Genomic DNA, 18,074 nt, shown 5'->3' on the forward strand with positions numbered 1-18,074 from the left:
AGAAGAAATGGATTATCTCCTTTAGTCCATCTCTCTGACAGAATTGCAGAATTGCTCCCTACAAGATTTTGGAGTCATCCTTCCAGCATAGTTTTGCATGCCTGGGGCTTCCATCACTTCTTTTGGGAAACACTTCCAGTCACAGATCTCAGGCAAAAAATAAAATTCCTGCTATTTAGCTTACACTTTCCTTCTTTTAGCTTCAGCTCATACTTTCTAGTTTGGTGCTTTTCTCTTTACATATGCCCTGGTCATTTCTTAGTCCTTTTAAACATTATCTTCAATTCAGTCCTTCTAGCCCTTATATTTGCTGCCTTTCTCTGAGCTATCTCTAGTTTGTCTACAACTTTCAGGGGATGAGGTGGCCAGGTATAAGGACACAAAAACAACACCATCTCATCCCAAAGGCTAGTTGTTCCTTCTTCCAGCCTGTTCTGAAATGGGCTTGACTAGTTATGGTGGAGGCAATAAGAGAAGACATCATTACTTCTCTACTTCTGCTTCTCCATACCATTCATAGCAGAAAATTGATTGGGCCTTTTGTTTGCTACCGTCTTATACTGCAACCTCTAATGTAATACTGTTTTCTGGAGATTTCTTCCCCTTCCTATGACACAAAAGACAAACAGATCTCTCAAAGGCTGGTAGAGTTGGAGAACCTCAGGCAGGTCAAGTGGACTCTTATTAAAGGAAGGTTTCAATACAGCACTCAGTTGTCAGAAATTCACATCACAATGGAACCCCCACCATAGTTGGCACTGTTTGGTATCCATACTCCAGATCAGGCACTGGGAACTTTGGAAAGATGGTCTGGAGAAGCATGTATTGCTGTTACCTGTGCTGTAACTGGAGAAAGAAGAGAACCTTTGGAGCTATGAACTGGAAATGTCTTAGCAGCCTTCCACTATCTATTTAAATAATAGAAACAGTCATGTACTTTGGATCCCATTAAGCAAAACTACTGGTTATTCCCTGCTCCTTAAAGATCTACAGGGCAATCTGGGAAGGGCACAGATAACTGGATTCTTGAGTTTCACTGAGCTTTATTGTAACCTTCATTTTATGAGTTCATTAAGAACATTCAATTTTCCATAAATTCAGAGACAGACCAAATACCTTCAAATACTGGGGAATCTGGGATCTGGTTCTTTGTTTTGTAGTCTGGGAACTATTTCAAGCTTCCCTCCATCATGGCTGACTTAGGTGGAAGCAAGAACACCACCATCCATTTCCAAGGGCTGACAATTCTTTCTCTAGCCTGGCTCATAGTAGATTTGATTAGTGATAGTGGGTGAGGTCCTTCTGGTGATGTGGTGGGGTTGGGGAGGAAGGGACTCTGAAGAGAGAGGGGATTCTACCTTTTGCAGGAGGTGGGACTAGTTGACATCTTGAGGGACCTTCTACTCTATTTTTCTATGATGTGTGAAATCCCCTCTTCTCTAAAGAGTTGAAAATTCGCTGTATAGTTAAGAAGACTTGCACAGAGGGCATAAAACCAATAGCATGTGTATACCAATTAACTGACTCTGAAGTAGTTGAAGCCCCCAGTTAAGCCCCCAGTTAAATTCCTCACCCTAAAATTAACATGCACTCTCTACTGTGCTCTCCCTTAGCTGATGACTTCCCAAACCACTCGTAACAATCTGGTTATGCTGCTGTGTATGAAACACTGATTTTTGCCAAGCAACTATGAACCTTTTATGCAGCTTTCAGCTGAGACATGCTTGGGAAGGCAGATTGCTGTGTTGCCTGAGGAATGTCCCTGCTGCTGGCCCTGGGAACTCTGCCATTAGTCAAAGCATGTTTATTTAAAGCCTGGTCATTAATAACAGGTGTCCTAAAAATATTTCCGGTCCATTTCCTCTTTGGGAACCCCAAGGCAAGGACCCTCCAAAACTTTTTCCAGCCCCAGCATAGATCAATTTATCACACTGACCACAAATAATATTATTACTTTCACTTTTTTTAAAGCCATCCAAAATGTAACAGGATACAAGTACAAACATGAAATACAGTGAAGGACTGACATAAGCACCCAAAGCAGGAATTCTACAGTACAGGCAGACAATTGTGGAGTATGTTTCAGCCTGAACTCACCCTCACCCTCAGGATGGGGCTGAGGTCAGGAATTACATCAGGTGATTTCAAAGCAAGTTCTCAGCCCAGTATATCAATTTTAGCTCTTCAGCATATGATTAAGGTCACCAAATTTAGGGGATGTTATTTATCCCTTAAGGATGAAATCCTGTCCTGATATACATCAATGGGAGTTTTATCATTCACTTCAATGGGGCAAGGGTTTCACTCTAATTATTTCTGGTTTCTTTTTTCTTGGTATTAAATATTGGGGAAAAATGTGGACCAGGCCAATGACTTGTGTTCACGAACCAGTGTTTTAGTCTGTACACCATCACTGCCTAAGCTGCACATGCATTCATCAGCAAAGGGCATTTTTGAAAAAGCTCCCTTAGAACTGTGTTATGGTGAGTTCCCTATTTACTTGCAGATGCCCTTTCTAGGCTTGTTGCTCCTCTGTGGCTCCTTCCTTCATTCATGTGAACTATGCAACCGGGACACCTGGAGCCTGGCCTGGAACTAATTAAATCCAACATCTGTTTTTCAAAGTTTTCACAAATTGCTTGGAGGATTATCTAGAGGTCAAAGGTTCAAAGTCACCCTGTGTTTATAGGACAATTTATCTTGCATTCAGTAAGCCTGGTGTACAGGAAACTCAGAGTTAGAGCAACCAGGTATCGAGCATTATTTTGCTTTAGATGGAATAACACATTGCAGCAACCAAATGTAATGCAACTGCAGTGATGTTGTCTTCTTACAACTGGCCTGCTTGCAGGGGCCTGACACTACTGTGTTGAGGGATTCTGGCAGAAGTCCCAATTTCAGCACACCTTCCAAAATTCCTCCTGACCTTTCTCTCTCCCCACATCTCGCTGCAGTCACCTGCCCATGCAGCAGAGTTAACTCCTCTGGTCCATTTCTCTGCTGCATCAGTTTCTATATATCCTGTTTTGTAATCCCATTTACAGTTTTCACCTCTCCTTGAAGTATTTTGGGGACTAGCTACCTTTACATTAAGATACCAAAGGCCATATGGCATATACGGTGCAGCCGCACAGCCCATTCTAAAGGGCCAAGATAGCTTGACGCCCCTTTGCAATCCCCCAGTTATAAACCCATTCAGGGTTTCATCCAGTCTCAGACATAAACCAGGTCTTCAAGCTGTCTGTGGCCTCCATGACTGCTCCTGACCACACCTCCTAGCGTAAAGCCAGGAAAGAAGTAGCAGAGAGTTACAATACTACTTTTAGGCCCAACCACAAAAAGAATTAAGCCACTTTTCTTTGTTGCCCTGTAAAATGGAGCAGGGGCCAGAAGCCGGTTTCAAATTGTGACCACTAGAAACTGGGCAGCAAGAGAAGATCCCAAATATTTACTGCTTTTAACAACATCTTGCCTTGTCTCCTGATTTTGGGGCCCTGCACTGAGGTTGGGACACTGGGGTAGGAGTGGGGGTCACTGGGATGATCGCACTGCTGGGTCATCAGCAGCGACTTGTTTCCATGTTAGTGGCGCGGCGCACGTGGCCTGGCTAAGCCTGAGCATCGGGGACACTCAGCTCCGCCTACGGCCGCGCCGTCCCAGTACACGTGCAGGTCTCGACACAAGACAACCCATAAGACCATCCTCTCACTACTCCTTTAAATCCGCCTCCTCGGCTGTGAGTGGCTGGGACGATGACCAATCAGCGAAGAACACATCCTAGCCAGGCTCCCGCCCCCCACAGGAGACTCGGGAGAGGTGGCAGGAATGTACCATTCCAGCTCCCTAGGGGGGCGGGGGCTGACGGGGTGGCCCAGCTGGTGCCCTCTGCGGTCTGCACTGCGCACTTCACGCACTCGGGCGGGCAGGACGGGCTGCCCCAGTTACTTGCTCTCGCCGGGGTTTGATCACCCCCTCCCGTGTAGGGAATGGTTCCTCCCCCCGCGGGGCTCGGTGGTAGGCGCCGGCCCGCTTCCCCCGGCTGAGGCGGCGCGATGGCGGCGCGCGGTAAGGAGAGGTCTGGCCCAGGCCAGCCATGTCTCGGCCTCGGGCGGGGGTCCGGGAACAGCCCTGCCGCACCCGCGGTTCCTTGCGGGGGCAGGCTCGGGCTGTCCGCGGGGTGAAGGACCGCCTCGGTGGGAGCGGGAGGCTCCTCCCTAGCAGCAGAACTCGGGGGCATCCGGGCGCGGGCCTGCACCTAGGGCACTTCGGCCTCTGAAGCCGCAAGCGGGGGTGGAGGGCGCTTGCCGGTAGCACGGCCACACGGGAATGATTCAAACAGATTTGGACCTCGTTTGGCGAAGTTGACCTAAGAAAATTTTCCTCAAAAATAAAATGTGAAAAAAAGCAACAAAACTATGCTTGCGTCTGCCCGCGGGAGGTACGGGGGAGCGGGCGGCAGCTCCTGCCCCACCTAGGCCTGGGGTCTCCAGCAGTGATCTAAGCTGTAGGCCAGGCTCCGTGCAGCACTGTAGGGGCACGGTTTGGGTACAAGTACAAGCAGCCACGGGGCTGAAATGTTCGCATCTGTCTGCCTGTGTGGACAGAGACTGTGTGTCTGTCTGTCTGTGCAGAGATGCACGCACACCTTCCAGCTGCACTGGGGCTCATCTGGACAGGAGATATGTCACTAGTTATCCATCTATTTTGATGTTACAGTTAGTAGAAGTGGTACCAAACTTAGCATAAGGTCTGTATTGTATTTAATTGCAGGTCCTTGAGTTTGTTTCAAGCCCCCCCCCCCCCCCCCATAAGAATCGTGCTTCTTTAGGATGTGATATCTGGATATGTATAGCTACAGATAGATATAGATATCCAGATATAGAATCTGAATAAAGGGATAAATGGATATAGAGATCTGTCTACATCTCCTTACATATAAGTATGTGTACACACGTTCCAGCTGTACGGTTGCTCATCTAGATAGGTGATGGATCAATATCTATCTATCCTTCCTAACAGCACCATGAGCAGAAGTGGTACCATAAAGTACAGTTAAAGGCTGTAGTTAATTGCAGGTCCCTGGCCTTTTAAAGGTCCCCCACCCATAAGAATTGTGCTTTCTTTAGGATATAGCTACCTGGATATCTATAGCTATAGAGATAGATAAATCGATAGATATAGAATCTGGATAAATGTATAAGCAGCTGTAAAGCTGAAATGTACATCTCTCTCCATCTATCGATATAGATAGATATATACAGCCATTCCAGCTGTATAGGTGCTCGTCTAGATGATAGATCAATATCTACCTATGTAACATCATGGTTAGCAGAAGTGATACCAAACTTTAATGGTTCCCCGCTTGTGAGATTTATGCTTTCTTTAGGATATGGATATCTAGATAGCTATAGATAGATATAAGAATCTGGATAAAAATATAAGCAACTGTACAGCTGAAGATTGTGTATCTATAGAGGTATGATTCTCCCTCCCCCCAGCTATATGGTTGCTAACATGTTTATCCAGATACTTGCATTTAATTACTCAAATGACAACACATGATTCACATCTGTCTGCTTTTGGATGAGGTCCTAAAGCAGTATTTAAGGGGTCCATGAAAAATTATTGATCAATCAAAAGCATGTAAATACCTACATTTACAGTTCAAAGAGATCTGCAACTCCATTCAGAAAGTTTTAGGGGTCCACAAATGAAAAAAACCCAAATCCGCTCATTGAATGTTTTGATTTTTCTTTTATTTAATGCTGGCAGCAAACACACACTGCTTCACTGTTATTTACAGTGAATTAAAACTATGTTAATAAGTTTTAGTCAATTTACGGCTTAATATAAATGCTTATGATTTCAAATACAGCTTTAAACAGGTTTAATGATTTAAATGTAAAAATAATTTACGTTAAATTGATTTTTAAAAAAAGAAAACAGCCTTTTATGCATCCTGAGTAACGACATTCATGTTGTCACTGAAGCAGCTTGTACACTGTTCAATGGCCTCTTTTCTTTTTTAGGTTCAAGCATCCTCTTGGCATTAATACTTGTTACCATCGTCAGTGCCCTGACTCCTAGCCACTATCTCACAAGCCGTGATGTTGAAAGACTGAAAGCTTCTTTGGAGCGTCCATTCATAAATTTAGAAACTGCTTTCTACTCCATTGTAGGACTTAGCAAGCTGGGGGTGCGCATGTCTGATGAGCGGGTGAGACAATTCTGCTATTAAAAGTGTAGTTTCAAAAACCATCTCTTCTTCCCCCTCTTGCTTATTTCTAAATCCTGAGTACAGCCTGGGAGGATTTCTGCATACTAATGGCTTGATTAAGTATTGTTTGGTCTAAGTATTTCCAGCAGTGAACTAATTATGCATGAAAAATCTTGCTAACATTGATAATTTCTCTTCTTTTGAAGTTACATAGCTGATCCCTCTCCCCCCCAGCATTTGTCAAACAATTTTTTGTAGGAGGGGATGGGGTGGGGCACGGAGCACAGTGTAAGAAAAGCAGCACTTCCTTGGTCTGTAATTGGTTAAACCAATACAAATTATTCCTAGCTTTACTACAGGGTGGATTTGATTTAAATCAAATCAATTTAACTAATGATTTAAATCACTGGTCAGGATGCCTCAATTTAATTATTGTTTTCTACAAAAAGTGCATTCTTGTTTGATATCCTTTATTCATTTAACTTCTTGAAACTGCACTTTTAGAGAGAGGTAAGGGCTTGACTGTGTGGGTGCACAAACTTGCAGAGAGACAATAGGGCTGATGGGTAGGTAATGAGGTCTATTATTTGTCATCTCTGTATACTGTTGCTAACAAGGATGTTCTCTCTGGAGACAAAAAAAACTCTCCCTATGCTTGAAGAAGGGTCTTTGTGCCCAAAAGCTTGCAAAGAATCATTTTTCCAACTATTTACTTGGTCTGATAAAAGACCTCACCTTTTCCTAAAGAACCTTGTCTGCCTGTTATCTCTGGAGACACAAATCCACAGTTTGAGAACTGAAACTAAGCATCACAGAAATGCTTAATGGGATCTTCTAGACTGGGGTGGGCAAAATGCGGCCCGGGGGCCAAGTGCGGCTTGCCAGGCCATTCTATCCGGCCCATGGGGCCCCTAAAACAAAATTAATATATCTGTCCTGGGCTGCCTGTCATGTGGCCCTTGATGGCTTGCCAAAACTCAGTGCTCCGTCTAGAACAGGGACAGGTGACTATTTTGGGCAGAGGGCCAGTTACTGAGTCCCTGTGCATTTTTTTTAATCTTTACTAATCTATACAGGAGCCTCTGGGAATCCTATAAGATTGGGCCCCTAATATAGTCCATGGCCTGCTGGTACCTATTTATAAAACTTCTAAAAAGGTTACATGAATATACCGTCTCAAATAGTATATAATTAGAAGTTATAATCTCTATTCCATGATGATATCTTTGAGCATTTACATATCTTAAATTACAACTATAGATGTTTATTTTTTTAAAAGCATCTTAAACAAAATAATCAAAAGTATGGTTAAATCAAAAAATCTGATTTAAATAAAAAATCTGATTAAAAACAATTTTTTAAATAATTGGTTTTTATCTACCCTGTTTTACTATTTTATCACCACTGCTACATATTTCCTTAGGATGAAGTAGTTATTCTTATAGTTGCTGCTTGGAAATTGTAATTTTACTTTTGACGGGTCCATTCATTTTACTATGTTAGCCTGTCATCAGATCCATGTATATCTTAACTTACTTTGTCCCTGCAGATCAACTCTGAAGAATGGCTTAGTTTAGCCATACGTTTCCAAAGAAAAAATGGGTCAGATGTTGAGTACTCTGGAGCTCTATTTAAATGGGAGTCAGCAGTGTGCTTCTCTCCCATTTCTGGCATCACTTTTTGGGCAGTTATACAGCCGCTACTATTTTATTTTTTTTTTTTTAGCCATGTCATATTTTCTCATAGTATGTGCATCACCAGCATATCTTAAGCTACTGCCATTAGCACATGGTTTTGAAATCTTTGTGTTTACATGTTTGTTGATTGCTTTTATGTTCTGCTTATCTGAGTCTCTAAGCTATACACATTTGACTTTTTTTGAACTTTCCTTGTAAGTAAGTTCCTCTTGCCTATTGCTGTCTGTTGCTGGTCTTTGAACTTGTTCTGTCAGCAATGCCATAATACTTGTTTCTATAGGGTTAATATCTGACAGTAAGTGTGATATATAATTCTGTTCTTTGGATCTTATATTTTTCCACAGCTAAAAATAACAGCAGGTAGAGGTAGCAAAATACTAGCCCATCATTATGCTTCAGTAAATACTGACATTTTGGGGTAGTCTTTGCCAATAAACTGTGCCTCAGATAAGTAGTACAGATCCACAGCGCAATTATCCAAAGAGCAGCTATTATTGTAATGTCTACAAATTGCTGAAATCTTTTTCTGATTTCACAATTTATGTGCTGCATTAATGATCTTGTTTCTGTCTGCGCCACTCGTCTGACAGTAAGACATATTATAAGGCATTGAAGACACCTGCAGATAAGGTGGACAGCTATTTAAATTGTTAGAGTGGCACTAGTCTATTTCCCAAAACCAGTGCTTTCAATCTTGAAGGTACTGTTTAAGCCAGTACTTAATTTGTGTAGATACAGCCTATTTTCTGCTCTTTACACCTTGTTAAGGTTCTTCACTTACTGCTTTGAGGACTTTGCCTCTGATAGCAGCATTGACATTGACAGGATCTAGCCATTTTCTGATTGTCAGGTTAGTCACTGTAGGCTTCTTGGGATGTACTTGTTACAGGTTCCAAGTAATTCCTGTAACTTGCCTTTAGGTAGCTAGGTTGTAAGTGCCTAGCTACCTTCCTTCCTCCTGTGATTTGGAAGATGAGATTATACATTTGAATTGCATCTGGTAATGGTTTTTGTGTCATGCACACTATCCCAGAGTGCTAATCCATAACGTTATACACATGACTTCCCTCCTATAAATACTTTTATATACAATAATTAGTAAATTTGGACACAGTTTAAATTTGGCATTTAATTGGATTACAGCGTACCTGAAAATCATCTGTCTGTTTTGTACAGACAGCATCTCTGTTTGTAAGGTACCTAGCAAAATCAAGGTCTCGGGTAGAGGCTTTTGGTTAATGCAAGAAGATAAACTGCATGTAGCTGCCACCTCATCAAGAAGTATTGAAAGTGTCACTTAACCTTTCTTTTAGTGGCAATGATCATGATTCATACCATTAATTTTCTTATTTTTCTGTACAGGCCACATGTGATTTCATCAGGTCTAATATAGACCCCAACAGTGTTGATTCCCTTTTCTATGCTGCACAAGCCAGTCAGGCTCTGTCTGGGTGTGAGGTGAGTTCGAGACCCTAAACGAGACTTCCGTGTCCTCTCAAGTAAACCTCAAGCCTTGTTTTTTAGATAAAACTACCTTTCCTACTTTCAGCCTGCTACTAGGTAGCTGCATTTTGATCGTATCTTGGATACGTAGCTTATGAAGTGTTTTGGAATCTTTTGGTTGAATGGTGATGTTTACATTTATCTGACTCTAAACAGTTTTTTGTTTTCCTAAACAGTTTTGAACATTTGATCAGAAATTGACTTTCTTCCACTGGCAAGGCAGGGGCCAGTAAAGCTTTTTATTTTCTTTCCTGTTTGTATATCAGTGCCATCAGTAGTAGCAGGTCTGTGCATATCTCTTGAAGTTTTATTTACTTAAGTTGCATCAACTATGTGTTAAAAGAACAGTTTAGATTGCAAAGCTAAGCAGTTAGGAAGTGCCAGGTTCACAGTTTAGCTTTTCCGTGTCCTTATTCCACAGAGGTGAGTAAGTCTTCCTGTGGACATCTACCATTTTCTCACCAATACAAGTTTGCCTACCCTTCACGTTACTCCTGATGGCAGAGAATCTAAGAGTTGCAAACCTTCCTTGCATCCCCAAAATCTTCAGTTCCTCAACTGGGAAGTTGAATGTATAATAGATTGCTGGAATGCTGTCAGAGGCAGAGCTGATGGTTATTGTAGCATTTTGGATCCTCTTCCTAAGTACTGTTGAGCCAAGAGAAGAATCACCACTGAGTTTTAGTCACAAACATTGAGAAAATTCTACATGGATTGTAATCTCCTTGGAGCAGGGACTGCTGTTCTGTTTGTATGGTAACTTGTGAGATGATCCCCAGGTTCAGGAACTGAGGGTCTTGGATGCTACCATGATGCAAATAATATTGTGAAGGCTCTTTTTTGTTTACACTGAAAAATTACAAATAGTAGAAGGCCTCCCCCCTCAGTTATTAAGGAGCCATAGCTCGGGCATTGAGCATGACTGCAAAGAGATTCAGGTAACGGTGCAGGGGTTGTTTAAACACTGGCTTACCTTTTCTGTGTTCTGTCTTAGGTTGCCATTTCAAATGAGACCAGAGAGCTGCTGCTTGCAGCTGTCAGTGAGGATTCATCAGTCACTCAGATCTTCCATGCTGTAGGAGCCCTCAGTGGGTTTGGGCTGCCTCTAGCTTCCCAGGAAGCACTTAGTGCCTTGACTTCTCGTCTTAGCAAAGAGGAGAACGTTTTGGCGTAAGTCTTGTTCAGAATAAAATTATTTAATCCGTTTTGTGCTGTTTCTTTTTGCAGGTGGCTGTTGAAATGAAGGTTGCCTGTGTATGTTTTCTGTATCACATTGTGGATTATATACTGTATTTTCATTGCAGGCATCTGCACTTTAGAGTCAGCTGCTTGGGGAGAAGAATCTGCTCTTTTCTGAGGATTGTTCACTCTGAGATTTTGCAAGCCATCTTCTAGTGTTTTCCTTTTCTGTGGAGAACCTGTACCCTGAAGCAAATACATTTTTTAGTTTATTTTTACCTCTGTAGAATTGACTCATTTTCTGCCTCAGTGTTGTCATTCTTAGGCCAAGCTGTGTCTAGTTTAGGAAAAATCCCTTGCCTGATGCTAAAAGTTATCTTGACATTTGGCACTGGAAGAAGTTCCTTGCAGTGCAATTAGGTTAATGAACAAAGCACAAGAGACAGCCACTGCCCTTAGGAAGGGAAGAAAACTGCAAAATACTTTTTTCCTCAAAATTTGGTATGGTCCAGAACCTCATTTATCTGTACCAGTTTCTCAGGTACAGTTTCTCCTGTGTTATGTAGGGACTCAGGATCCTGGCTCTTTCTGTTTTTAAATTTTCTGAGCACTTTGTAGGATTGATGCAGCAAGTGAATTACAAATAGTTCCGATAGTGTGTTAGAACAGAGGAGGGCAAGTTAAAAGCTTCTGTGATGCTTTTGTTTTTTCTGACAACGCAAACCATCCTACTTACACACTTTTCATAGATATGCTATGACTTTGGGAAGTGCAGCTGAGTTTACCATATGCTTAGGGACGGGACAGAATAGTGCCTAGGTTGTGGGTTCTTGGCATGTCTGCATGTTCAGTCACCTGATCCATTAGAGTGGTTTTCTTGAATAAGGGGAAAATTTAACCTTGCTTCAGCAAATTTTTAGGAAAACTGAAATGATATAATAATCCTAGAGTGCTTTTTCCAAGGGGAGTAGAGGCAATAAAAATACAATGACTCAATGAGAAGTGTTCCTATAAGACAGCCTGCTTCTGCGGTCCCAAAATGCTTGCATGGTCTCCATGCAATATCCATATGGGGAATATGTCATGAAATGCATAGTCAGGGCCCAATGCTTCCTTCATTCCCACTGGAAGGCATTGTGAGTCAGTGGCATCACCGGATTGTAATGTTGGGCCCACTAATGGCTCAGATCTCTGAAATTACTGTGAGATCGTTGATAATACATTGGTGCTATAAATGAACTGACTGCGGGGGGGGGAGGGGTTGCAGGAGTTTTTATAACCATTTGTTCCTTTACTAAAAAACAAGAAAGTTCAGCCACTGGTTTCTTACTGTCCCATCTTTGCACCATCCAAATTTACTTAGCATCTTTTTTTCAAAATGAGTAGAAAATTGCTTTGGGGTAGGGGTGGGTTTTGAAAAATGAATGGAAATTCTGTTAAAGCTGAATCAAAGCACTTACTTGTGTGTGCTATTCTGATATCATGTTCAATTGAAAATAAAATACCTGTTCTTGTGCATATATTAGACCAATTGTAAAGCAAGTGCTTTTGTGCAGTCCCTGTCCTTTTTAAATACACCTCTCTTGCTGAATGAGCAAATGAAAACACTGAAATATGAGTATTATGAACAAAAAATTGCATTAAAGTATACACGATAGCCTGATGCTCAAAATGGCTGCTTGGGGAGCTCATGATCAAAGCCATTACAAACTGCTCTCTTCCGTGAGTAGATTAATTTTCATGATCACTAGCAATATGGTGATAGTTTTGTGTGTCCTCTGAGATTCTTGTCACATGATCCAGCCTATATGAAAACAACACTTTCCCTTTCTTGTAGAATTTATTGTTTCATGAGATTTAAGGTTCTGCTAGCTGGTGTGACCTGCAAATTGCTCTCAGATTGTTTGTTTGAAAGAGAAGAGACACACAAGGGGTTGTGTCACACTTATGTCTGAGAACATGAGTCTTGATACAAGTAACTTGCATTTTTGGATATTAGTTGCCTTGCTTTAGTATTTGACAGAGACATTTTCTGATGTTAACCTTTATGCAATTAACTTTACTTTGTTGTTAGATGTTCTGTCCAAATTTCTAACATGCTGCCTCAGTTGTCAGAGGATGACAGTTCTAGCTCTGTAACCCAGAATGGGAAGGGCTTCTTTCCCAGAATGGGGCAGCAAAACACTTATCTTCCTGTTCCACACCTATTAGAGCAGAACAGCAAAATCAGGTATTGGTTTTACTTTGCACTTTGTTTTAGAAGAGCAGGAGAATGGAAAGGCTAAAGATTGTTTTAACTTCATATTGCTATTGTGCTGATTGCTAGCAAAGCTGTTAAGAAGGTCTGAAGATGATGGTATGCAAAATACTTTCCTATTCTTATATCAAGTCCAGTCTTCTAAATGACCCATTATAAAAAGCTGGCTTTTGTTTCCCCTCTGCTCTGCTTCTTTAGGGCCAGGGGAAAAGTCCCATTTCTTTGTTGCACAAGCAAGTCCTTAATTAAATTGCTTAAAATTAGTTGCAGTGAATTAATCCCCAGCTGTGACTAGAGCATAAGCAACATGTTTTGTGACAGATGTCATTGGCTGTGTTGGTAGCAGCTGTCAGATACGGGAGTAATGAGGAAATATGCCTACTGATTTGGGTGAGGGTCTGGGAGTTGGTTCAACTAGAAAGTACTTCTGGTGTACTCCAAACACCAACGTCTTCTGGTTTTCCAAATCCAGCGTCAGGAATGGGTAATATTTGCATATTTATAAGGTGGCTGTATTGTATTCAGAATTCTTTATAATGAGCAGTGTCAGAGCCTTAAATACAGATTTTTAGTGTAGAAAACACTTTACAAAATCTGTTTTCTTAGGAAAGTGTTCATGAAGCTTACATTAACTAACAGTTTAAGTCCTTGCTGTGTCTTTGAAAGCATGAAGTAGGCCATCCCCTGATGTAGTGGATTTAAGGGCTATGTATGTTAGTTTCACGATTTAGAAGAAATAAATAATGTAAACTGAGATTAGCATCTTAATATAATGTTTGTTAGCACTGTCTACAGCAGTTCCTGTACAGAGGTGGTCACAAACAGCATACAAGTGATCCCCTCGTTAAGAATGTCCAGCTGAATTCCCATTGTACTTCCTAGGAGGCACCTCTGGTCCAAGAATTGACTTCCCTTAGCCATAAAGATAGGTCAGATTATTTTCCTGTTGTTTGTTACCATTCTCCCAAAGAAATCTCCAGTGCAAAACTGAAAACACAAAACTTCGTCAAAGGTTGAACAGTTCTGGCATGCTAATAAAAACAGCTGTTCAGCATTGCGGCAGCCCTGTTTATTGATGCTTGGCATAATATAGCACTTTGTATTAATGCATAAGCAGAAATGAAGTTACCTAGAAACAAAAGTGAAACTGGCCAACTTGCCTGTATTCCTCTGACAAGTAGAGAGAAATGCAAGAAGTAAACCAACAGGTTAATGGAAAGTACACACTTCCTCAAATGGAGGATCCTAAGGTCAAGCTTCCAGATACTTATTTAGGGAACTGTAAATGGCCTCATTTTTCTAAGTATTAACCAACCACAGCTGTCATTTGAATCAACAAGAATCCAGGAATTCTGTCCCTGGAATTGTCCCACTTATTTAGGGGTCTCACTTTAGCTACTGAAATTAGGAAATTTTTGTCTTAATGTTTTATGTCAAAAACAGCTTTACCCTGGGGGGGGGTTTTCTGAACTTAATAGTATCCCTTTACTTGACTTTTTTTAAAAACAAAATATCTTAGGCACCTCTTCAGGTTTTGTTGTCCTCTGAACCCCTGAGAAGAATGCATTTACAGCATCTATTTCCATTTCAGTTGTAATTGAGACTGTGTAATTGCTTTGGGTTGAGCAGTGTTCTGCTTTTAAATAGGTAGAATCTCACATTGCTTATTCATCACTGTTTTGGTTTTCATTGTTCCAGAACTATTCAGGCTTTGGAGACAGCATCATACTTGTCCCAGCAGGCAGATTTGAGTAGCATTGTGGAGGAGATAGAGGTAAGAATGTTTATGTTCCCTTATTATTCAGACTCTTTTTCTGTAGATCCATAAATCTTTTAAAATGAAAAAAAATCAGCTCATTTCCCTTTCCTTTGATATGGGGTTCGCTTAGTAACTCATTTTAAAGCAACCCTCCACTTTGAAAAACTTAATCCAATATTGTGGACTGTACTTCAAACAGAAGCAACCTTAAATTTACCATTTAAAACTCCCCAAAATTATTAAAGGTTTTTCAGGTTGGCTGATGCTTTGTTCTTGTATATTTCTAAAATTTCAGAGAGAATTTGGGTTAGAGGAAAACTCTGTGATCCTTGTGTGAATGCCTGATGAACACATGCCTTAGAGATAAAACCCAGTCCCTTAAGTTCCAGTATTTGTCTTTGCCTTTTGGGTAATTTCTTTCTCTTGCTTTCAGGACCTTGTTGCTCGTTTGGATGACTTGGGTGGAGTATATCTACAATTTGAAGAAGGACTTGAGACTACTGCATTATTTATTGCTGCTACCTATAAACTGTCAGATCATGTGGGTACAGAGCCAGCAATGAAGGAAGTATGTATTGGCTCTTTCCATCCACTGCTCATATTAATTATTGCACCTGGAGTCATTATGAGGCATAAGTAATGTGTGTAACTGTGATCAGGATTTGTCCATAATGAACAAAAATGTCTTCAGTAAACAGGAAAATATGAAAGGAGACTCTTTTAACTATCAGCTGGGAAGAAAGTACAACTTGAGTACAGGAGTGAGAAAAACCAAGCCTCAGAAGTACAGGAGGTGATGGCAAACCTATCTTGGTATTGCTTTTTTTAAGGCAGTTTTTTGAAATTTGTTGAAACAAAACTTGTTTTTGGAGATTTTGTTTCTTCTGTAGCACTTCACAGATTCAGAGTGTTGTACCAATGCTAATTAGGTGGAGGAGGTGGGAAACTTAAGTATCTTAATGAGAGAAATGAAGAGGAGGTATACTGGTTTTGACCACAATGTTCCCTAGAGGAGAGTACTGCTTTCCAGTTAGTGCACTTTTTGTGGGGGAGTATAGACACTAAAATTTGATGTCCAAACGTTCTGATGGCAGTTAAAAAAAAACTTGCATAGACCTAGGAAACAAATTAGATGCTCTGAGGGGAAAAAGGTTGTAGAGTATGGCTGGAACTCCTTGTATGTAGATAAACCTGCTGAGAAAATATTACTTCTGTTCAAATACTGGATAGTTTTTTTGCCCCTCTGCAGATGTTTGTTTGCATGCAGTTGCCCCAACGTAGTTGCAAGGTAGGGCTGTGTGAAATTTTGCTGGCCACTTTGTTTCGACATTGTTTTGACTCATTTTGAAGTTGAAACAGCAAAATCGAAACGAAACAAAGGGCTTCAAAACGTTCTCAAAACAAAACAAGGCTAGTGGAAATGTTTCAGAAGTCAAAATGTTTCGACCATAGCGTTGGGGATGGGAAGTCAGTCCAGCTGGACTGACTTTGCCTCCCCAGTGCAATCAACGAGCCAGGGCCAGAGTCAGCCCAGCTGGGCTGACTCCTTGGCCTCGGCCCAATCTAGCGAAATGTTGAAACAGCCTCACTGTTTCAACGAAGCAAAACAAAACAACTGTTTTGAATCCAAATGAAATTCAATACAAAACGCTATTCCGTCGAAACCTTGACACAGATCAAAACAGAACGGTGCCATTTCGCACAGCCCTATTGCAATGTGCCCTGTCTTGCAAAAATGTTTATAGCCAGGGTCACAGTTAAATTAGCCAGAAATTATTCTGGCAGGTTCTCTACAGGATTTTGTGTTCAGTATTTTGTAGGCAAATTTCACTTTTTTTTTTTTTTTTACATATACCTTTATAATGTGCATATAATAATATAGGAAGTTACGCACAGCAGCCTGGTGCATCGTGAAGGTAGTAGGTGAGACAGTAGGGGTTAAGAATGAAGCCCATGTGTGTGGTGTCTTAAGTTCATTCCTGGTCTCTTTCCATGGTGCTGCCAGGCAAACTTGATGGAGCAATTTTGATGTCGTTCTGTAGACAGTAAATCTGATGAATGTGTTCCAGAATGTTAGAGTACCAATGACGTAAAAAAATAAATTGGTTCAATTAAAGAAAATTGTTTAGTGTTGAGTCTAACTCAGACTGTCAGGAGCTCTTTTGTTGGATCTTTTTCTTTTCTTTTTGTTCCTGAATGGATAAAATGTCTACTTTTCAGAAAGCCAACAGAGTCACTTCTAAACTTTAATAGATTTATGTTTAAAACAACAGTTCATGGGTTTTTTGCAGTTTTTGGTCAGTGTGTTGGTTGTTTTTTTTAAGGCCCTGATCCTACCAGGTGCCCTGTGGGGGTAACATTACACTGTGCGGGATTGGTGTTAAATAGAGACACAGAGCTTCTACTTGCGTGCCTTTATTTGTCCTGTATTCGCTAGCATGTTAAATACAGACTCAGGGGTGGGGGCGTTGAAAAATTGGAAGCTGTTTTAAAAGTGTGCAGGTAGGAAATTCAGTAAAGATGAAGATGTGTTTGCCTTCTGAGTTTGGTGTTTATTTTGATCTTGATCTTTGGACCTGCATTTTATATGCTGCCACTCTGTTGGAATAATGTGAGGTTTATGCAGGCTTTTAGATTTGATTACTAAGCCCCTCCCAGATCAGATTTTGGCTCAGACATCCCCCCTGAAATTGAAATGGTTTTAAGCTATTTTGTTTCAAAACATTAGTTCTTGTCTAAGGCTTGTGTATAACTGGAATCCCACGCTTGAGCTACAGGCATCTGGCACACTACTTGTCCTATGCTGGAAACTTGGAGCCAAGAATGAGAAACCTAATATATATGCAAACCACCTGCAGTTTAGAGAGATGATAGTTGTATTGTCTAAATAATGGAAACAAAATGCATTTAAGATTTTTACTTTTAAGTTTGTGGATTTTAGTATAAGTGATAATAAGTCTTTGTCTTTGTCCTCTGCAGAAGACCTAATATGAACTCACAGGTATTCTGGGAAAAGATTTACACAGGAAAGGAGGTTGTTAGCATTTAATTAGACTGGCTTTTTTGAAATTTTGCAGGAAGCAGGGAGTCTTCCCACATTTGGCTTACACATGGTTTATTCACTCTCTTTCTTTCAGGATCAGATCATCCAGCTGATTAATGCAATTTTTAGCAAGAAAAACTTTGAGACACTCTCTGAAGCCTTCAGTGTGGCTTATGCTGCAGGCTCTTTATCCCAGAACCGCTACCACTTGCCTGTCATTGTGGTTCCAGATGGACCTGCAGCTGTTTCCCATCATCAGCCCATACTCAGGGTGAGCTCCCAGACCCAAATATAACATTTTGCCTTGGTGTGCAGTATCACAAGTGTGGGATGCTTTATTGTGTCAGGTAATACCTTTCATTTCTAATATCAGGTCTCATGTACATACTTATTTCATAAATCCTTTCTCAGTACCTATG

General features: G+C 41.0%; 1 protein-coding gene across 2 annotated transcripts in view; it reads left to right on the forward strand.

Annotated features, from left to right (window-relative positions):
• Nucleotides 1-3,902: 3,902 nt before the first annotated feature.
• Nucleotides 3,903-18,074, forward strand: part of RPN2 (ribophorin II) — a 32,393-nt gene continuing 18,221 nt past the window's right edge. Inside the window, exons 1-7 of one of the 2 annotated variants that reach the window (XM_090064864.1) lie at nt 3,903-4,065; nt 6,030-6,217; nt 9,277-9,372; nt 10,412-10,587; nt 14,552-14,627; nt 15,046-15,180; nt 17,750-17,926. In XM_090064864.1, the coding sequence (XP_089920990.1) occupies nt 4,053-4,065; nt 6,030-6,217; nt 9,277-9,372; nt 10,412-10,587; nt 14,552-14,627; nt 15,046-15,180; nt 17,750-17,926 (861 nt within the window). In that variant the 5' untranslated portion in view covers nt 3,903-4,052. The remainder of the gene's footprint in view (nt 4,066-6,029; nt 6,218-9,276; nt 9,373-10,411; nt 10,588-14,551; nt 14,628-15,045; nt 15,181-17,749; nt 17,927-18,074) is intronic. The other variant, XM_090064865.1, reaches the window with a different exon arrangement.

The sequence above is a fragment of the Crocodylus siamensis genome, chromosome 10 (genome assembly GCF_052110815.1).
Source record: "Crocodylus siamensis isolate JL-2025a chromosome 10, ASM5211081v1, whole genome shotgun sequence".
NCBI lineage: Eukaryota > Metazoa > Chordata > Crocodylia > Crocodylidae > Crocodylus > Crocodylus siamensis.